A 22,398-nucleotide genomic window follows, 5' to 3' on the forward strand; every position below is an offset into this window, starting at 1 on the left:
TTATTACATACAAACAGAAAATAAGTTATCCGTATGCTCTGTCTCATTTGTTTTGGACTAGTACACCAAATGGAATCTCTAATAAATCATTCATTACCTACCCACCCACCCCTTCACTGTCTTCTGTTTCCATCCTGTAATGTAAATATCCCTGACATTAGAAATGAGACTAATAAAAAAGAGGATTAAATCTGCAATTTACATTTGCAACTTACAGTTCAATTATTTTAGACAGATATGGAAACAATTCTGGTTGTCCACCTACATTTTTCTTACTGAACAAACATGGGCATGCCAAGCACATGCTGATAGCTCACAAAATATGTCTCTCCAAAGGCTTAGTTACTCAGAATTAGCCAAGATGTGGCCAGCTGCCACAAGTAAAAACATTGTGTAAATCTGGTAAGAGTGAGGTGAGTTTTAACTTGCAACTTGCCCAAGCATGAATTTCCTGAGTAAAGCTACAACTGGTTGAAAATTATGTTTAGCAAAAAATATGTGTGAAGGAGGGGGAGGAGGGGGTGCTGGCTTTTGTTCAGACCATGGGGGATATTTTTAGTTTTCTCGTTGTCCAGCCTTGTTTTATTATGATGAATGGATTTGGGGGTCAAGAATAATCCCTCATGTGTATTAGTACACATGGACTCAGTTTAGCATAGACACAAAAGCCTTCCTGTTGTCCAAGCAATAAATGAACAGAAACAAATTTCATGGCAACTATTGTTCTTCATGGGTCTGTTGATGTAAGCCCCCTGCAAACTGTGTGCTCAGTGCATATCAAAATGTGTGTATCTGTATGTTACCAACACCTGCTGGAGTCACACGTGCCAGGTGTCTTGTGCCATTTTGTGCAAAAGGATGAAGAGGAGAGTGACAATGCATGTTGATTTTTTTCTAGCAGTGTGAAGTTAGCAAGAGCTGAGGCCTGACAATCAGGTTCGGACTATGAGTCTGCAGCATCTTGGCCAGCCACAGACACCAGTGGGTGAGTTAGCAGCTCATCATCATTTCAGTGGATTTCTCTTTCACTGTGTCAGTGCCCCTTAGACTTGATAGCATGAGGACTTCTTGCTGCATCAGCCCAGTGACAGTTGCACTCCTGAACCTGGCCTCCAAACTGGCAGCTTCGTCTGGAAAAGTTATTTGAGCTGAGTTATTTCAGCCTCTGTGTTCAGTGAGGGGGGGGGAGCACACAGTCAAAGGCTGATAATACCAGACTATGCTCTGTGAGCCCCATCTGGGGATTTGTTTTTAACTTCATGTCACTTCAGAGTGTTTTGATGAGGCCAGGAAGAGAGACTGTGAGTGGGTATACTCTATGAACAAAGTAAAACAGATTTCTGGGGATCTTTGGGGTGTGCATGAGGTCTCTTTTATTCTGATGCTGGCAGGCAGCTTCAGCAAGAACTCTGATAAACCAGGTAGTTCAGATGAAGCTCTGAAACTCTTTTGGGGATAAATCACTGTTGAGGCTGTAGCTGCCCAAGTCCCTGGGGATGAACACTGCAGCCATTATTCAGTAATAATTTTCCACTCTTCATAGGCAACAACTGCTCAGTGATTTACGAGAACACTTTGCTCTGTTTTAATATATACTTGTTTACAAAGGGGGAGAGAGAAATTCCTGGTGGATGTTGACACAGTTGTGATACCACTGAGTTTATAGCTTTTTCCTGAAGGAATGTCATTTTTCCTCCTAAGCTCTCTGTGTTAGAGGATTTGGCAAACATTGTCAGAGAGAATATTCTTTCAGAAGACTCTGAGACTGTTCTTCTCCCTGCGCTCGTACATGGGCTTGTGGGTGGCCTCAGTAGAGCCTCCTCAGATGCACTACAGGGCAGCTGGCCATGGGCAAGCTGGATAATAGTTCCCAAAGAGACTTTTCAGCCAAAGTATCATACTGAGTAGGTGCTGTGGCTTCTTAACCCACTGACCCTCTTACTGCTATTACTGTGGTGCTTGGTGAGGGAGGTTTGCAGCTCTTGCGACAGGAGGAGGTTTCTGTGCTTGACTGCTAAGAGAACTGGTTTGAGACTAACCCCAGATCTGTCTGATCTGTCTGAGGAACCACCCACAGTAAACCAGCTCTGTTGTGGAGGTACTGTTGGCCTGCTCTTTTGGCACTCACAGGGTGAGACTTTGTTGAGGCCTCGTCCTGGCATTGTGATGACGGGACACATCTCCTCTGGGTCTGAGGCACCACAGGTAACATCTGAGCCATTCACCTTAGTCACCCAGTTTCAGTGAGACTGATTTGGATGCACTTATCAGAAACACAGGTCTCAGACAGGCTCTGTCTGACCACAAAAGGGTAGGTCTGTCCCAGGACACAAAGCTTGGGAGCCACCAGTCTGCTGGTGACACCAAGCACCCTCCTTTGCAGTGCAAAGTGATGGACTGAAGATGGATCAAACTTTATTAATAATTTTTTTTTTACGTAAGAACGAAACTACAAAATTAAATATATTATAAAAAAAAAGAGAGAGAGAGGAGAAAGATTCCTAACCCAAAACATTAGCTCATTGTTCAAGAAAAGGCACTGGACTAGATGCTTTCTACTGTCTCTCTCATGACCACAGGCAGAGATTTGGAAAAGAGAAGGTCTGTGCCTTGGTCTCGCTCTTGCCTCAGCAAAAACCACCCTCTCTGTGAATGCCAGGGAGCTGGGCCCCTGCCAACCTGCTCTCTAACAAGCAACGTGGGAGCTGCGGCTCTGCAGCCTGTGGGACTACTGTGTCTTGTACTACCTTTGCTTCGGTGTATCTCAGCCCTCTGACAGTGTATCACTGCTGATGTAAACAATCAGCAGTTGAAAGAGTCACATTATATTATCCAGATAAGTGGCAGTAGTTATTGTCTCCAAGGCCATACATAACAATACTCTGTGCTAAATAAATTCAAGACTTTGAAGGCAAAAATGTCTTTCTGCCATACTGCTTCCAGGAATGATTGCTTCTTGCCTTTCAAAGGAGGTAAGGAGCCTGCCAGGGCATTACGGGTTTTGAAGTAACGTCTGTCATGGGACAGGTAAAGAGCCAACACAGTCCATCATTTGCCATCTATGCCCTCGTGTCTGTTGTCTGTTAGGCCTGTCCTTTGCTATGCTAAGCGGACTGACAGGAGAGTCTTACAGAACTGGGATCATTGTAGTGGGATGTTTTATGGGGCACTATATCATCCCATGCTTCTGTGGAACAACAACAATCCTACCACAGTGAGAGGCAGGGGAAGGGGTGGATTTGCACTGAACCAAAGGAACTGTTGCCTAAAAAAATAAAATCCAAAACAAAACCAAAAACACAAGCAAGCAACTTTTGCCCATTATTTGTACGGAGAAGGCTTTTCATGAAGAATGTGGTTAGCATTTATATATATATATATATATATATTTCCCCTGAGAAGCTTAGCACTGAGTGTTAATAGACAGATCAAAGAGCTACTTAGCCACAGGAGTCAGGGAAACTGAACCAGGGCAGCAAAATAAAAATCAATTGGCTTTTAGCGTGTTTAATGTGATTTTGTTTAGAACTGACTTCTGTGTGAGGACTTAGGAAAGCTTGAGATCATGAGAAGTTTGTCTCCCACTCTCCTGCTCTTCGTAAAATGACAAGAACGCTTTCTATCTACAGAATGATTTCAGATATTCCCTGCCTTTGGTCTCATCACCCTCTTTTGCCTTATCTATTTGCAAGATTATTCCACCAGATCACATATTATAAAGATATGAATAGCCTGCTCACCACGACATTTCTGGCTCCATGAATTGTGAATAATGCTCTCCTTCTCAGCGTATGCTAGTAAAAATTTTAGACTGTGCTATCCCTGACTGTGTGGGGGACACATTTGTTAAATGAGAGCTATTTTAAGAAGGTGTTGAATCTAAAAAAAACCTAAAAAAAACCAAAAAAACCTGAGAGGGAGGATATTTCTTGAATCCCTTAGATCATAAACTCAGATCATAACTGAGCCTGACAAGAATAAAGAAGACAAAATCCAGATACCTCAAACAGTTCCCCAAGTGTCTAGTCAGCAGTTCTCCTAGGGCTGGAAGCCAATACTGGGTTTCACTGAGAGAGAATTTCCCATTCCTCGCTTGCTTCATCTGTAGGCAAAGCCTAGCATTTCAAAATCCAGTCCCAGATTCAGTGAGCCATGCTGGAGCCATTGAATCATACCTAGTGCAGGTAGTGGGCAAACATATTTTATCTTATCTGAAAGAGAAACTCCTCATTTAGAAGAGGCTCCTCTTTTTTTCCATGAGACTAAATGTAAAAAACAGCACAGCAGCTGTCTGCAGCTTTCCTGGAATTTAAAATCTTAAAACTTAAAAAGACATGGATGCGATTAAGTATTTAGGAAAAAAAAAACCAAACAACATTCATCACACAGTTCCAACAGTTTAGCATGATAATCTCAAATTTGGGGTTCAGTCATCCTTTCCTCCCCAGCTTAAGATTAGCTACAAAATAGGCAGGCTGGAATTTATTTATTTATTTTTAAAATTAAGAGATGCAAAAATAAATAAGTAAAATGTAAGATCAACTTCATTAATATCCAGGACAGGATTGTGGTTATATAACAGAGCAGGAAAAATATTATGCTTTTTTCAAAATTCACTTTCCTCTTAAACTGTTCCTTAGGCTAAGAACAAAAGAGATTCTGAGTCTTTGCAGCCTGGAGTTCTGTTTATGCTTTTCTTCTTTGTGGCAACTTTTTCCACACTTGAAATAATTATCATCACTCCGCTCAATTATTTCTTCTCTCCATCAATCAAGCACTTATCTTCTGATCTTTCCTCCCTATTCATGCCAGAACAGCTTGTATGCAAAGATGCAAACCGCTGCATATATTAAGCATGTATTGTAGGCTCTAGGCATTCCAGGGGCTTTGACTTGAGGGGGTAATACTTGTCACAGATTCCACAGGCAGCTGATTTTAGATGTTCCCGTAAGAGAACATCTTACGGGATGAAATGTGCTTGATCTCATCTGAGCTGTTTCTACAATGGGACAGATTAAAGGAAAAAAACCAAAACAACACAAGCAAGGGGTATCATGAAAAAAAAAGAACTGTAGATTCCCTTTGTATCATAAAATATCTTCCAAAATAGTTAAATGCTAATTAGAGTCCTCATTAAAACAAGTCTCACAGGACAATGTTGTCACTGTAGCTTATCTGCCCAGATTTAAGGAGCCTGGGACTCATTAAAAGCAACATCACTTCATGCTTTATTTGATGTCCAACATTTCTGCCACACCTTCCCAAGCGGGCACTGGGTCTTACTGCAAAGAGCTTCAATACACCAGACACAGGCCCCTGGCAAAGAGGTTTCCTCACTGCCTCAAGGCTGATGCCTGGATAAAAGAGGAGTGTATTTGGCAGGACAGAGGATTGGCACATAAAAACCAAGGTGTGACTTGAACAAGGGCGGGGGAGTCTGCACAGGAAAGTTTAATATTAGAGAGGCACGGAAGCCTCTGAAGTCTGGGGAGCCACATGAAAAGCAGGTGCCTGCCTGGGCACGCGGGCTATCAGGGAAAGGATGGGAGGCACCGCGCCATAATTGCGCATCATCTTGTGACTGGTGCGAATGCTGCCAGGAGCTGGGATGCTGCAGTACCGAGCTGATTGCTCCCTCAAGACAAGCTGCAAAGCACTGAGTGCACAGAGCTGCAAAGGGAAAGCAAGTGAATCAGCAAGGGGCATGTCAGTCCCCAAGCACTGGTTAGGTGCAGAATCATATCAGCATGAAGATGATGCATAGAGATGAAAGCAGAGAGAGATGCTCCTTTGTTTATAAACACACCAGAGACAATCAGGTTACTGTGGAAAGTCATTTTATTTCAGAATTCCACGCACTCTGTCAGAGACCATGCACTTGGACTTTCCCCTTTGCAAATCCACAGCCTCCAGGCCTGGGAGAGATGGGGTATCATGTCTTCATTTCTCTCTGCAAGTTGCCCACATACTAAGAGCGAGGGCCCTGATGGCACCTCGCCAGGTGGCAGAAAGCAGCCTCCTGTTTCCCGCATGGGAAAATAAATCCATCTGACTTGAACAAATAGCAGTGGAGCTCAGCAGCAGTGAAACCCCACAGCTGAGCATGTTGGTCCTCATCCTGTGGTTACAGGGAGTAAGACGACAATCTCACAGGAAGCTTGTGTGAGCTAAGCTATAGCAGAAAACACCAAGACATTCTTGGAGCCCAGGCAGCAACCAGCCCGACACATGCCCTGGGTCTCTTACAATCAATCTGTCTCTGAGCCACTCTGCCAGGAAGGTGGCCTGGAGCTGCCCTTTTTACATTCAGCTTTAGGTTCTCCTGCTCTGTGCTACAGATTTGACTAGGAAGGAGCCTTCCTATAGGTAAGACAGCCCTCCAGGCTGTACATAAACATGTGCACTGCATTTAATACTGAAAGGTGCCAGTTAGACTTTGCAACATTCTGTTTGACCCACAGGCTGGGTACAGCATTACCGTAAGTTTCCCGCATTCTTACCCTACACCTTCTTCCCTGCCCCTTATGCCTGACCCTGCTTTTAAAAGATTCTTAGTTGCAGTGTGTCCCTATGACCCATCACGTCTTTGGCCTTTGTTGAGATTGTCACTACCAGGGCAGCTATTGCCTGCTGTGGTGGCTGTGTGTAGGGAAGTGAGCACTTGCCTCCTGAGAACGGGCTTGTGGATAGCTCAGAGGAGGGCAAAATGAAGGGAAGATATGATGGAAGTGATTGAATTCAAGTGAAGTTGAGTAGAGTCTACAGAAAAGGCAAAAAGGCAGCTTCAGTCTCGATTTGATACACAAATTGAGCTCAATAGCAGCAAAAAATGGCCATAAAATATTAATTCATTAGGTTGCCAGGAAGAAGTAAAAGCTTTCATGTAAAAAATTCTATGTACAGATATATATATGACAACTGTTCTCAAGTCAGCTCAGAGAGTGGTGTCTTCCTGTTCATATCTCATCTTTTTTTTGTATCTAGAGTTTTGATCACTTCCAACCACACTGCTGCTCATTTCTGTGTGAAGACCATGGTACTGGAATCAGCACCAAGAGAGCAGTGACATCATGCTGAAGAAATGAACTTTGGAGGAACTCCTGACAACCCAGATATTTTAATATTTTTGTTGACCTTCAAGTAATTAAAAAAGGGGAATTCCCCCCAGTAGCCTATAAGCTCCAAGTCTCATCTGTCTGCTTTTAGGGTAGGAAGGCTGACATCAGAAAGGCAATGGAGGCCAAGGAAAGGAAGAGGGGAAAAAAATCTGGGAACCAGAGTGAAGAGCAATCAACAGTTGACCAACACTGACTGCTGCAAAACTTACAAAACACATAGTCATACAAATGGGATTTCTGTTAACCTCTGATAGACTACAGACTTTATATACACACACAAACTTCAAAGTACACATCTGGCAGTCTAGAAAATACCAGTACCCTAAGGATTAAATAATTTAAAATGCAATGTTATCACTGTTTACAGAATAGTATCTGACACATTGGCTAAAATGGACGGATTGCCCGAGAAAGATGCTCCCTCCCTCATCTCACCAGCACTGCCTCTAAAAAAAAACAAGGGCAAAAGACTTCCCTCTGTGTTTCAGCTCCTGAAGTTCACCTTGAAACTTCTCTGTCAAAGAAGGGGGAAGTCCTGAGAAGAAGGGAGGAGAAAAGGATAAAGGGATTCCTGCTCCCTCCAAGCCCTAATGTTGCAGTAGCCCTCTCCATTGGCTAAGAAGGCTGGACAGCAAGGGGGGAAAAAAAGCTGATAAAGTTGGGAAAAGGCAAGTATGTTTCTGTAACGATAGCTATGCTGGTCTTTTGAGATACAGACAGAGCCTCAGACTTGGGGGGACACCCTCTCTCCCCCTTTTTGCAGACAGCAGGCCGGATGGCTTAATGCAGAGTATACAGAGTCAATGGCCTGACAGTAGCCATACACAAGAGTGGGCAGTGCCCTCACCAGCTTTCTAAGAGTATTGTAAATTGGGAGCACTGGAAAGTCAGCACATGGGAATGAGGAAGGGAGTGGACAGCCACAGTTCTGGGGAGGAGACTAAAACACACACAGAGCAGATGGCAAACCTAATAAATCTCTAAATGCCAGCTCTGTACATGTACCCTAATACCAGTGTATGGGACAAAACCTTGCTGATGACACCAGTTCAGTTCTATCACCTTCACAGACTTATAGCTGGTGAGAATCTGGCTTGTGTGTGCTTATCACAAAGCCCGTTGAGGCATGCAGTCTTATTTCCACCTCCGGTAAATCAGAACAGCCACAAGCTCCTGAGGAAACGATGAAAAAAACCAATCCCCATTCCCATATGTGTCTCTCCCACCCCTCTGCCAAAACCCACCCTCTCTTCCTTTACGCCAGAGACAACTAAGGAGTTGCCTTGTTCTCCTCTCCCGAGGCCATTCCCAGCAGATCTGGCTAGGCAGGAATGGCAAGCCCTGCTCCTTTGGCCTCATCACACAGCCAGACCACAAAGGTTCCTTCCTCCCCTATGACAGCTTCGATGAGAATTGCCCATACCGGAGGTTGTGTTACAGCATACTGGACAAGCCTTAGCCCTTAATCCTGAACCCAGCTTGCAAAGGATGAGAAGGCTCCATAGGAGCAGGAGGTGTGGGAATTCTCCTATTCCAAGCTCTACAGCCCTAAATACTGCCCGTGTAATTATGATCCACTCAGAAATACAAAACACAACCCTATCCAAAACATCTCACTCAGTCTGCCCTGCATGACTGGGTCAAAGGGACAAAAAAGAAAGGAAAGTGAGACAGTTTGGGACAGCAGAGAAAAAGAAACATGGGGCAAAGTCATGCTGGAGGAAATTAAATGACCTCAATGCAAGTCTGCTAAAATTGTCATTGGATTTACCAGCCCAGTTCCACCTTCTTCAGACCAAAATGGACTTGCTGCAGTAAGTGTACTACAGAAGAAAGAAGTGCATAGTTTGGTTTATTTTTTTGGTAGACACTTCAGCAGAATTTATGTGAAGATCTTAGAGCTGCAGTTTTAGCCTCTCTTTCCTAGCCAATGGGTACTTGTTGGAGCAGAGATGGTGGAAATGGACCAGTAGCACCAATAAATTCAGTGGGAGCACCAACTCCACAGCAGGAATTACTAATGAACCAAAAGGAGGGAGTGGTGGAGAGAGAGAAGACAGGGAGAAGTGGAGGAGACATAATTTGCAGTAATCAAAGTCTGCATTGGCTAAACCCTATCAACACTTCCCTAGGTAAGGCCCCATTACGTCTGCAGCAAGACCTCTGGCTCTGACAGAGAGCTGTAGAGGGTGTAGCCCAACTCATCCACTTCTTCAGGGGTGAGCTCTGAAAACAAGTTCACCTTGGGGTTCAGAGCACTAGGGAGGACACCTGCCTCCAAGTAGCGGATCAACCCCTTCAGTGCCTGCAAGAAGCGATCAGCCAGCATGTCCTGGGACCAGTCAGACTCCTCCTGGGATAGGTGCAGGATGACATTGGTGAGCTGGCTGGCAGTGAGGTGACCCAGAGCTGGGTTTAACTTGCATACTGCTTTGAAGATCTTCAGGCACAAGCAACGGCAGCCAGAATCCCCCTGGTCCAGGGCCCGGAGGCGAGCCGTTTCTGCTGGCCGCAGGCTCAGTCGCCACAAATTGTCATTCTGGGCCAATCGATGAGGTTTGGCAACAAGGACGATGTCACCCAGTGTCAGGGATGGTAGAAAGTCAATAAAAAGATGACGATCTGGGTCATATTGAACTTCCAGTGTCAAATCTGCTGGGGGAGCTGCTGGACGGATCACATAGTCCAAGAGACTCCCAATTGCTGGCCAGTTGATGGAGCCAGCTACAACTTTCTCAAAGGTGTCTGCTACAGTTTTGGGAGAAAGGTAACCTCCCACCACACAGCGGTCCCAGTAGCTGCTCCCACGGGGAAAGTACTCTGGGTTTTCTCGACGCACCAAGTAGAAGCCAGGAATGTTCATGATAGTGTCCTCCCCAGGGATACACGACCACAGGTTCTGCTCCAGCATCAGAGGCACAATGAGCTGGATGTGGTCAGCTGTCACTACCTTTCACAAGAGAGAAAAGTCGGTAAGAACAAGTTTTCTCTCTCCACAGTCATTTTATTCACCATGTTTAGACAGCCTTCTGTCCGAAAGAACTTGGAATAAGGATTCAGCTGTCTCATTCTCCTCTCTGTGTGGGATTCACATCCTCCCTTTGTTAAAAGGCATTCTGAAGGACTATTTTGGACTATCAGTGGGATAATATAATAATATAACCCAAGCTAGTGCTTACGTGGTATGTACTATTTAGAGACCTGACATGGACTGCATAAAGATGAATCATTTTGCCTCATATGCTGCCTAAGTCAGCTCCTTGGATGTGAGATGCAGCTGGCCTAGGGCACAGCAACACTACATGACAATTTTAAACAGGAGGCATTAAGTATTAAGTTTCTAGACAAGCTTAGGTTGCCATGGTTTAATGATGCCATGCTACAACTAGGTACACTGCCCTCACCTGGTCTGCCACATTGTTCGGAAATAGGTCATTAAAGATCCCTTTTCACCAATGTGATTAAGATCCCAGATTTAAGTTTCACTGGCCCCTTGACACTCCATTCCAAAGCTCTGACTCTTACAAAGAAGTGTGCCTCTAAATCACTCACTATAGCTATGGGCATCTTGGAGATATTGTAGCAGGGACTGCTGGCCAATCTAGTCTGTCATGCATTTAAAAAAAAAAAAAGAGGAAAAAAAAGAGTAGGGAAGAATTACATGATAACACAAGAGTTCTAAGGGAATATCATGTATTTGGACAGATATAAGATACAGAGAGAAAACAGAGGTCTACCAGAGAAACACCAAGAAAAACACAGCTAAAAGGAGAGACAGAAGAGAAGGAAAGAAGTGGTGAGAAATAAAACAGCAAAACCAGCAAAGAGCAAAGGCTTCACAGACAACACCAGAGCAGCCTGGTCATGCTGGTTCAAACAGCACTGCAGAAATCAACGCTTGGCTCCACAGTGGGAAAGGCGACCTTATTCAGGGGCCTTATTACTGAGAAATGCTACGCTGAGCCAGCACTGCTGACTGGGAAGCCTGAAATGCTCCTGCTTAGTCAGCCTTCTGAATAAGGACCCAGCACAGGGCCTAGGAATTACCTGCAGGTCATCGTAGAGGCTGCCGCTGAGGTACATGTCCCGCAGGGGCATGTCCGGCAGCTTGGCACGGAGGAAGCTGCGCAGCTCCGCACAGATATCCACGGCTGCCTGCTTGGCCCGAGCTTGCTCATCCGCTGGGATAGCCACCTTCCTCCGGTAATAGGCAAAGAGCTTTTCTTGCAGAGACAGACGAAGGCGGGACTTTTTCAGCTCCACTTGACTCCTCCTGGCAGATGGCTTGGGCTTTGTAGGTTGAAAGAAGTCTGCAAGACAGAAGGAAAACTGTTGATCATCTGCAGTATTTCACTGTGAAGCATTTCACAGAGGGAAATCTGCAGCGTGGAAGTGCAGCCTCCTAGGTCTCAAAAAGCTCTCAGAAGACATTTTGCATGCTTTACACAGGTACCAGTCAAAAGGGAGGTGCTGAGAAACTTCAAAAGATAGATACTACGAGCATCAAAACAGATAAAACAAACTACTAGATTTGGAATTTAACCAGAATAAGATTAATATTGTGCACAAGGAAGTAATTTTAATGGCCATATGGGCAGCATCTCAGCTCAATTTCAAAAATTCAGTGCTATTACCAGTTCAGAAGCTTTTAACATGATGCCAAACCAGTGGACAAAACACTCTTGAACAACCATCACGATCTCTTTAAGTTTTTAACATTGTAAGAGACTATCACAAATTACCAGCAAACCCCAGTCCTGACAGGGTATCAGATCAGAGAAGATCATGCCACCTGGAAATGAAATAGTTGTTGGGAGTCTGATCAGCACAGTTATCAGGATGATGAGCTGACAGATCTTGGGGCCATGCCAGCTCAGGCAATCATAGCTCCAATGAAAACCTCCCTCAAACCTTCAACGGCCGAAGAACCAAGAGCCCACTCTGAGGCACAGTACAGCTACACAAGGCTTTACGCTGCCATCTGCTTTATTAAGCAACGTCTGACCTGTACAGAGGCTCTAAGACCCTTTTTTTCTGACTGCTTTCCCAAATAAATAAGACAATGCTTCCCATCTGTCTTTCAGATTTCTCTTAGTATGGACCAAGAGTTTCAGAAGTAATCCATGAGAGTTAATGAAGAGTTGCAGATCTAAGAGGTCTTTGGAAGGACTGTGGTACTTAAAGGGTGCAGAAGAAAACCCCCAAGTCAGTGGCCCCACTAAGGCAACCAGCTGTTGCAGATTCATTTGGCAATGGGTGTTTGGCCACACAGCACAAGTGGAATGCTGACTAAGCTGAACACAGACCCATCTCACCCAACCTCAGCAGCTGCTGCCTCTTGTCCCACTGGGTTCTTTTGGAAAGATTTGAGCTTTCCTGTGAAAACGAAATAGCCCACAAAACCACAGGAAAATGGATTTCATTGCCTGAAAAAAATTATTTTTCAATAAGGAATTTTACTTTACTTTTAATTTAAGAATGCAAGACACCACCATCAATGTTTTTATTCCTCAATGCTTATCTTTGGGGACTCCAATCAAATTATCTAGACCTCACTTAACACAGTTATTTAATGTTTCCTCAGCAGAAAACCTATTACTATCTCGAAGCTGACTTGCTCACAGAGAATCAGAAAATCAAGCTAAAAGCTAGATTCTGATTTTTAGTTTAAATCTCCAAGTGTAAATCTCTTGAAGTGACCAGGGATAGAAAGTAAAACTGCTGAGAAAAACCAACTGAATGCATAACAAACACTGTTGGACTCTAAATGACCTATAATTCCACTCAGAAAGAAGACTGCAGGACACTTTTTATAGCCTGATGAAGACCAACTCACTGATGAGCAGCAGTAAACAGGGAAATGCCATTACAGACATTATTTGAAAAATGGTAGAAATAATATAGGAAATACTCTTATAAATTGCTAGTACATTCACAATGGGAATATTTCCCCCTTAAAAAGAAACAAACAAACTGGAATGGCCCAAAGAAAGGCAATGAAGAGCTTGAAAGGAATGGAATCACTTTTTATCAGCAAAGATTGCACAAATTAGTATTCAGATTCAAAAATTAAAACCAGAGAGTAAAGCTTAACAACCCGAAGTCATGAGAGAAATGAAGAATGCAAACAGATGATTATTATTCACTAGTTGCTAATGTGACTCCTGATTCCTGAAGTTACCAGAGGAGCTGCTTAAAGGAAAAGTGTCAAAATTCTGGGACAGGCAGAATATTTTCTTTCCTGCATTCCTTTAAACAAATACAGGATTTATGGGCCTGGATGGTTCTGTACCACAGGACTATGACCGTGCTCTGTACCTGCATCAGCAGCTGAAGGATCAGTGGGAAGAGTCTGCAGGGAGCGGCTGAGGCTGGTCTTCATGTCCTGGGTCAGCAAGCGTGAGGAGGAGCCCAGCCAGTTTGGCTCTTCCCAGCTTCTCTTTCCCGACTGGCTCAAGCGAGTGGGGCTGCTGGGAGCACTGATTGCCCGGTCGTACATCTAAACCAACATTACCAGGAACAGTTTGAGTCTCTAAGGGCCCAGCACTTGCATTTTACCCCATACTGTGTCTTTTTATTTCCCACTCCTTCCTCCCAGTGCCCCGTGCTCTGGCCCCAGCGCGCTGCCCTGCCCGCTCACCCGCTTGACGGCCAGCGTGGCGATGCCCAGCATGGCTGCTCCACCCACGCCCAGCACCAGCCGGGCGTTGGACAGCACGAAGTCAATGGCTGTGCCGATCCCGTTGTCATCCTTTTTCCCTTTGCGCTGCCCAGCGCCTGCCATTTTACCTGGAGGGAGCAGGAATGTTAAACAGATGGGTCAAAACACGCAACCCTGACAGTTCACTCCCTTCTGCCCCACCTCACACCCACGGCTCTTGGGGTCTCAGCACAGAGCCATTGGAAGAGACCACCTAACCCTGCAGCCTCTTTAATCATGTTCCCTCAAGGAGCTGCTTGTTCCCAGCCATGCCAGGACAGCAGTGACCAAGCCCTGCAATGACAGCATTTCTTTGCTTCCAGCAACATTCGCTACCTGAAGGAAAACATTCAAATTTGATATGGGGTTTCTAATCATTGAAGCAGGTTTAATAAAAGAACGTAGGGCTTAATTCTGCAATATTTTGTAATAAAATCCTGCATATTATGGAGAACTCTGTGACCATTCCGGTATTTTCCTTCTAGTTTGGGCTTCTCAACCAAAGTATGGCCAATTTATTTTCTGAGTGTAATTTTGCTCACAGACAGGGAGATACGGGGATGGTTACCTGCTTGTCTGTAACAAATCAGAATCTTCCCAAGAGCTGACAGGTGGTCTCAGATTAATTTCTGGATAATGGCTGATCTCAGATACTTCAAAAACACCCAAGAAACAACAGCAGAGACCATAATGCACCAAAAAGGGAACAACTCCCTTGCTTTCACTGGACATTTATTCCTGCCCTTAAGGCCGGTGGGTTTTGACTCTCAGACAAGCAATGTATAACATTAACACTAATATTTTCTTACATGCGTACTTTTGTATTCTTTGATTCCCATTTCACCTAACCTTGAGATTTAAATTTAAAGAGTCTCTCTGGCCAACACAGCCTCAAGCTGCAGCAAGGAAGGTTCGGGCTGGACATCAGGAGAAATTTCTTCACAGAAAGGGTGATCAGACATTGGAATGGGCTGCCCAGGGAGGTGGCAGAATCACTGTCCCTGGAGGTGTTTAAGGAAGGACTGGATGTGGCACTGACTGCCTTGGTCTAGTTGATGTAGTGGTGTTCAGTCATTTGTTGGTCTTGATGGTCTCAGAGGTCTTTTCCAGCCTAAATGATTCTGTAAAACCCACCTTGGCACCACTATACCTGTAGGTGGATCCCCAGTGAACCTACAGGAAAACACCAGGAAACTCTTTCAACATGACTTGAGGTCTGTTTTCTGAGTCAGTTCCAAAGGTTCTCAGCCTGCCTGCTTGCCTGACTTGGGTGGTTTAAAACTGCTCCTTGGTTTTTCTAAATCCAAGCTACAATCTCAGGAGGAATGTTCCTGCCTGGATGAACTAGGAATACAGTTACTTGTGATTGCCAGGCAGAAAAGATAATGCACCTTCACAAAGCTCGCTGTAACAGCAGCATGAAGAACACGGTGATATCATTGTAAATGACCTACCTGTGACCTAATGCATTTGTGAAAAGAACAGGAGAGCCCTCCTGGTGTGCCCGTGGAAGCACCTTCCAGACTTCTTCAAGACAGTGGTGTGCAGTGAGTGTTAATCATCTCTTCTGCTTGGCGAGGTTGTTTTGGAAAGAAGAGAGAAGTAAGTGGGGTCAGTGGGAGCTGCTACAGGGAATCTCTAAACCAGGCCGCCGAGCCCGCTCTGCAGGAACGCCTGCCCCTTCTCCAGCTGCCTCTCCTTGTCCTCCGGGCGCTGCAGCCCCTGGTTGCGGCGGAACTCGCGGCGGACGGTGGCCAGGTAGAAGTCGCGGTCGGTGTAGCGCAGGGCGCGGCCGCGGCGCAGCAGGGCCCGGTACAGCGCCAGCACCGCCCCGCGGGACCACGCGGCCATCGGGGCAACCGTGCGGCGCGGGCGGGCGACCTGCGGAGGAAGGACCGAGGGGGGATCTCAGTCAGCTCTTCCCCCGAGAGGCACCGGCCGCCGCTCCCGCTTCGTGCCAGGCCCCGGGAAGGGCCGGGGCCGCCTCTCTAACGGCGCCGCGGTAACGGGCTCGCCGAGGGGTCCGCTCGCAGCACCTGGTCCCGGCCGGGGGAGGCGGGCGATGGCGCCGCACTCACCGAGCGGGCCCGGGCCGCGGGCGGGGGTCGCTCCGATGCCTCCCGGCGCCGCTCCTGGGGTCACCCGGCAGCGCGGCCCTTCCGCTTCCGGGGCCGCGGCCCCACGCGCGCCAATCGCAGCGCGAGCCCCGCGGGGGCCGGGCCGCCCGTGCCGCGCGGCGCTGTCGCCCCCTGGCGGCGGGGAGGGAACTGCGGGCGCTGGGCACCCGCGGTCAGGGCTGCCCGCGCCGCACCCGCCGGGAAGGGCCCGCTGGCAGCACGGGCTCCCCGGGATGTCGGCCCGGCCGGTTCCCGTGTCCGGGACAGCCAGAGCATCAAGAGGGTTTTCCTTTTGTCATTCTGGCTGAGACGCGCCTGAATGCCATCAAATGTTCACGTGAGAAAGGGGAGCGCTGGTCGCGCCGCAGCGAGTGACACCCACAGCACAGAGCGCCGGGGCTGAGCGTGCCGGCTGCCAGGGGAGCGCGGGCTGAGAAGGTTCCTTTGGTGCTCCAGGGTCACAGAACCACAGAATCAGTTAGGCTGGAAAAGACCTCTGAGACCATCGAGTCCAACCCATGACCGGACACCACCATGTCAACTAGACCACGGCACTCAGTGCCACATCCGGTCTTTCCTTAAACACCTCCAGGGATGGTGACTCCACCGCCTCCCTGGGCAGCCCATTCCAAATGTCTGATCACCCTTTCTGTGAAGAAATTTCTCCTGATGTCCAGCCTAAACCTCCCCTGGCAGAGAGCAGAGTCAATGCTGTCTCAAGGTACCTCTGACTACCATGATGCTTTCTAGAGAATAATTTATCTAATTCAAGCTCCTTATCTTTATCTCCAAGAAACCCCAAGGCCTAGCCTGGAAGTCTCAAGGGCTCTAGGAGAAGCGCAGTAGCTGGCAGCCTCTCTGGGGGTCTGCCTGAGCTAATAGAAGGAGCCTCCTGAAGCCAGAACCTTTGCCCCCTCTGTCTGGGTGCAATTCTCCCTTTTCCATTCTCATATTTTCTGCTATATGCCTACTCTGGGGCATGTATATATTCCTCCTTAGCCGTCTCCTCCTCCCCAGGTCCTACCAAATTATAAAACATTACCACATATGCCATGCCTCCCTTGGGGGAGAGGGTGACAGAAAGAGCAAACCGTGTGTGACAGAGGAGAGCCACATCACTTCACACACTTCTCAGTGACACCAGATATGACAGTGATAGAACCGAACAGGAAGAAAACCAGAAGCTCTGGACTGGCTCACTCTGTGCCAATCTCCTCTTCTTCATTTCCTTTCTGAGATAAACAACCCCAATCGTTTTGATCTCTCTTTGTGAGCGAATTTGCCATGCCTCTAATCAGCTCTTTCTGAGAAAGACTTACTTGAACTGCAGACAGTATTCCCAGAGAGGCCGCGCTAGTGATTTACATAACAGCATTATCATATTTTCCATATTATTCTCCCCTTCTTCCTTCTGCATGCTAATATTTTGTGTGTGCTTTTTTTTAACCTGCAGCTACTCACAGAATCAGGGGTTGTGTGGCATCCAGATTCTTTCTTGAGTTGCTAGAGAACATCTGGAGCTTTGTAATTCTTATACGCAATTTGTTTTCTGACTTCGCACGTGCCCAGTTAAACCTTGTGTGGTGTTGCCCATTTGCCACATTTGCTTTTTACTCAGTCCTTTCTGATCTCCTCAAGAGTCAATAGCTTTGAGTCATTCTTCAAAAATGTTTGGTATATTGCTCATCTTTGTTCCCAGATCATCAGTTCATATACTGGGCATTCCAGGACCTCAGAGGCAGCATTCATATTCCCTACCCTTAGCCTGCTGCCAGAATGAAAATCAATCTTTGAACTTTCCTCCCAGCTTCTTGCCTCCTCCTTGGATTGTTAATCCACAGAAATACTTCACTCAACACAACAGGGCTCTGTCACCTCGGGGCAGGTGTGCTGATGAGCCCAGTCTCCAAAACTCTCAAGTATGGATCAAAACTGGAGCAGCTCCATGTGGCAACCCCCTGATGTACTACAAATGGGATCTGCTGGATCAGGCTGCTCAATGATGGACTTCCCTTGCTGCCCTCCTTGCTGCCCTGCAGCCAAGGACGGTGGGTCTCCATAAGTGCCCCCTCCCCACTCTGGCCCCCTTGGCTTATGCTTATTTTGGTGGTTTTCTCCATTCTTTTCCCCCTCAGGCTGTCTGCCAGCTCCTGGGCCCCTTGCCAGCAGCTGCATGCGCGTGTTGTGAACTACTCCACCCACACAAAACTGCCCCAGCCCCTCCATGGAGGTCACTCTCAGTGCCCACTGCCCGATGTGGACACCCCACACCTGCACTGAACGAGTGTTCAGCCTGCCCCTTCTGCCTTGCAAGGAGGAGGGTGAGTGCAGCAGCAGAGCAGCACATGACCAATGCCATCCCAGCTCCCGTGAGAGCGCCAGACCTCTGGTGACATGGTGGGTGTTGTAAACTTGAACTGTGCCTTGAGACAGTGAAGCAACATCCCCACTCTCTCCAGTGTTTCCCAACCCAGTCAGCTCCTCTGCTGACCCACTACATGCAGCTGCACCAGTGGGGACACACCCAGCACCCCCAAAACTGGTGCTGCCCTGCTGGGATACTGGCCCTAGAGCCCCATTGCCTCCAGAACCCTGTTGCCTGGTGGCTTCTTTGCCCATGGACCCACAGGGAATGGGGTTCCCCCTGTGATTCCAGCCTGTGTCCCTGTAAGAAAGGGAATTTACTTGCCCCAGTGGAGCAAGGTGCAGAGGGGGGGGAGGAACACCTCCACTGTGCTCCTGGAGAACAGTAACGACCTTTGTTTCCCCAAATGACTGAGTGAGTTTGTGAAATATCAAAGGCAGCCTGTGTGTCAGGGCACAATAACCCATGCTGGTACCTGGGATAAAGCTAAGACATTCCCCCAGACCCTTGCCTCCTCAGAAGTCTCCAGAGTTGCCACTCTTCTGACAGTCTTCTCATGATTGCAGCCAGTCCTGCCACTCAAGCAGCCACTGCCACAGGCTTTAATGGCCGTCAAAAGCAGCAAAAGGCTGGCCCTGAGCCTGGTTTGCAGCCTCTGCTTCTGGGAGTCAAGTGCCATGCCCAGGGCTTCCCATCACCCATTTTGCAAGGGCAGGACAATTGCCAGTCAGGGAGAGATCCCTGTGCTGCCTGCCACCTCCCTTGGCAGCAGAGAGGTGAATGTGACCCTCGGAGCTGCACATGGCATCTTGGAGGGGCTCTGGGGGGATGGAAAACAAACTGTGCTTGGAAGCAGAAGGCTGGCCTCCTAGAGGAGACTGAAAACAGTTCTAAAATGCGAGAAGGAAGATGGGTAGTGACCCACCAATGCCATCTGAGCTTGGGCATAATATCCTTAATATCTTTTAGTAAATGGACCTTGCAGGAGGCCTTTTGGCAGTCTCACCCTGTTCAACAGTTTTCTCTTTCATTGCAGCCCTATTTCTTCTCTTTTCTCGAGAAATCGCAAAGATTAATGACACTTGGGCTCCTGCTCTTCAGCTGCAACAAGCCAGGAGGGGCAGAGGGCCAAGAGTGGCCACATGGCTTCATTTCCTGAACCCCCAGCAACTTTGATGCTGAGTGCATGTGGAAAAGAAGATGGATGGTGAGGGAGGAGAGACCGCTGGTACACAGCCACCTTTCAAGAAGCATTCCTGATTTACAGCCGAGACCCAGATTTTAGCACAGACAGTAACTATCCACCCTGGGGAGCCATGCTCATGGTATGTTTTAGACAGGGCAAAGAAGGGAGCAGCCCTAGCCTTCCTACAGCTGAAGTGGGTCTTTTCAGCTCCCCAGATTCCAGCCCTGCAGCCCAAGGTGCTCGAACACTGCCAGCAGCAAGTGCTCTTGTGTGATGCAGAGCTGCTGCCCCTGCAAGGGGCTGCACAAAGTCACTGAGGAGGCTCAGTTTTATTACCCAACAAATTGAAATTGCTGCTGTGGTATTTTTACTATTGGTCTGTGCCCACCTTCATTCTCAGCACAACTCATGTTTCTTCAACCAAATTTCCCCATGGCTGGGTTTGTTGGGGATTTTTCTCGTTACCCCCAACTAATAAAATTCCAACCTCATTTTTCACTTTGCACCAGCTGCATGCTGCAGGAGATTTACAGAGCCATTCAGAGACCCTACTTTTGAGAGTGCTGTTATCCTCGCAATTCTGCATCACTCCAGAGATCAGAGAGCTTGCAGCTGGTGGTACCACCTCAGGCTTTCTTGTGCTCCTTCACATGTTGCATTGAGGTTCTCCCAGTATGAACATGGGACTTTGGTTTGTTTAAGGGGTTATCTGGACTCCCAGTATCACATGGGGTTTGGTCCCGTTTCACAGATTTTTCTGAGCTGGAAGGGATCTGCATTTAACTCTTAAGGGAATGGCCTGTACAGGGATTGAACACATGACCTTGGTGTTACTGGGAACTCGCTCTAACCAGCTGAGCTAATCTCAGGTAGCAAAGAAGGGGGCACCCAGATTTGAGCCAGGGACCTCTTGATCTGCAGTCAAATGCTCTACCACTGAGCTATACCCCCCCCTTTGTACAGACCTACAACCTGAGAAGGGCACAGCTACTATATCCTGCTGCTCCTCTTCTTTTTCCTATTGCACATCTCGTCTCATTAAGTCACGGGTCCTTAGACAGATTTATTTCTGCCCCATTTTGGGAAATCTGCCTGGTTTTGGTTTTGCAGTAGTCTGATATTTCACTTCTGGGTAACAGTTTGAGTCAAATGCTTTAAAAACACTGTGAAGCAAACAGAAATGGGTAGATGTTTTCTACCTTCTTTTATTTTTGTGTGTGTGCCTGGTTCTTAGTAAGTGTCTGAGGGGAAAAAAAAGAAAGATATGACTGATGATTTGTTGCTCTTTCTTTGGAAAAGGTCCAGACTATAGAACAGGGCTAAAATGCCAGGAAAGAGTTTGCTGCATAGAGGCAGGCTTATATTATTTGATTTTATACATTCCCTGGGTAACATATTTTCTTTAATTTGAAATCCTGGAGAAGTCATTTTAGATCTTTATTCAACACAGCTTATTTGCTCTTCTTCTCAGTTTTCCTTATTTTTAGAAAGGTGAAGCATGTTCCCAAATTAAATCGTTTCTGGGATGGACCTCAGCCAAGAGGATCCATGGTTCAAGCCATAAGGCACAGGAAACATAAGAGTAAAACAATGGAGTTTTATATTGTGTTTCATTTGGCAGGGTGAGGAGAGATAAGGCCTTGAAAGATTTGCAGTCTTACACAGAGATAGTATATTTCTAAAGACAGTAAGGACTATTTTCACTTCTCACTTGCTTAAAAAAATAAGCACACCCAGAAATGCTAGAAATGTGGGATTGCCAGATTCTCCTTAGTTCCAAGAAAAGGTTGTGTTTGGGGATCTCGGAGATGCTTACAGTAACATCCCAAATATTAGCTGAAGTGGGCTGATCCTCTACCCTTTTGCTGATGTGCTTGTCCCTGCTGCAGCTACCAAGGCAGAGCTTGCAGCAGCCTGGCCCCAAGCCAGGCTCCTCTCCCTAGCGTCCATGGATTATATTCCTTATGTCAGCCTCTCATTTCAGTGACCTGGAGATCCTTCTCCAGATGGGACAGTTTTGCACAGCTCCTCTGAGGTTGTTTTGCAGTGACAGAGCAAAGCCCTGCAAAGATCACTCCCAGGTGAAAGTTTGACACATGGTGCCTGTGAGCCACAAGAACATGTGCCACTGCCAGGGAGCAAGAACGTGCCTCCCTTCTGCCATGGCTGTGGCCAAATCCCCTGTCACAGTGCTCTGGAAAGCAGGGCAGCCAGTGCCTGCAGCTGCGGGCATGTGAGCATGAAGCCATTTGCTGGTGACGCTCTCTGGGGCTGGGATGACTCTCCCTGGCTGCTCCACGGGCTGCCTGCCAGCCAGCTGAGACCTCACTGCTCCCCCAGCTGAGCCACTAAAGCAGCGAGATTTAAAAACATAATATAAAACTGGACTAATAATTAAAAATTAACTGTCCCTGCTAAACAGCATATTAAAATGTATCCTTACACAGGGAACAAATGTCTCCGAGCAACAAAAGCAAACAACCAGCAAGCCAGGGTCTGGTATCTCCTTTCCAGCTTTCTGAAAGGGTAAGTTTATATTGAAGTCACTCTTTTTCCAAGCACCCTGGTGTTTGGAAACAGCACATCAATTCCCTTACCAGCTAACCTGCTGCGGGCATCGACTGAGAATCAGCTGGAGCCAGACCCTCCAGGAGCCAGGGATGGACAGTCCGCCACAGCCTCAGTCCCCATCAAGCAGTGTCGCATGGTGCCCGTGACGAGCACCACAAATCTCTGAACAACAGTGAGAGCTTCAGGGAAACAACTTATTTCCAAGGCAGGTCACGCCAGAGCTCCTCCATGATCCATCGCCCCATCTGACATCTGTTGGGGCACTGCAATTCTGCAAAACACACAGGATTTACGTAGCGATGGATGGTTTGCACGCTCCTGGTTCAATTTGGTGCTTAAGG

The 22,398-nt window shown here is 47.1% G+C and overlaps 1 protein-coding gene and 1 non-coding gene across 2 annotated transcripts; both read right to left on the bottom strand.

Moving 5' to 3' along the window:
• Positions 1 to 5,820: 5,820 nt before the first annotated feature.
• MIEF1 (mitochondrial elongation factor 1) lies at positions 5,821 to 15,430 on the bottom strand. The gene is made up of 5 exons (XM_027680200.1): positions 15,273 to 15,430; positions 13,759 to 13,907; positions 13,437 to 13,617; positions 11,166 to 11,428; positions 5,821 to 10,068 (listed from the first exon to the last, which is right to left on the bottom strand). Exons 2-5 carry the CDS (start codon positions 13,900 to 13,902, stop codon positions 9,262 to 9,264), a joined length of 1,395 nt encoding a protein of 464 aa, XP_027536001.1. The 5' UTR covers positions 13,903 to 13,907; positions 15,273 to 15,430; the 3' UTR covers positions 5,821 to 9,261.
• A 4,935-nt stretch (positions 15,431 to 20,365) lies between these two features.
• TRNAC-GCA lies at positions 20,366 to 20,437 on the bottom strand. The gene has a single exon. It is a non-coding gene; the product is annotated as a tRNA-Cys (tRNA).
• Positions 20,438 to 22,398: the final 1,961 nt, after the last annotated feature.

This window comes from Neopelma chrysocephalum, unplaced genomic scaffold (assembly GCF_003984885.1).
Source record: "Neopelma chrysocephalum unplaced genomic scaffold, ASM398488v2 Primary Assembly neopelma1_59, whole genome shotgun sequence".
In the NCBI taxonomy this organism is placed as follows: Eukaryota; Metazoa; Chordata; class Aves; order Passeriformes; family Pipridae; genus Neopelma; species Neopelma chrysocephalum.

Excerpts from the sequence above, each read along its gene's own strand:
- MIEF1 (XM_027680200.1), bottom strand. The coding sequence starts at position 13,902 with ATGGCAGGCGCTGGGCAGCGCAAAGGGAAAAAGGATGACAACGGGATC. Across the intron at positions 11,429-13,436 it reads TCCTTCAGCTGCTGATGCAG|ACTTCTTTCAACCTACAAAG; the intron begins GTACAGAGCACG and ends TCTGTCTTGCAG. Across the intron at positions 10,069-11,165 it reads GCCTCTACGATGACCTGCAG|GTAGTGACAGCTGACCACAT; the intron begins GTAATTCCTAGG and ends CTCTTGTGAAAG.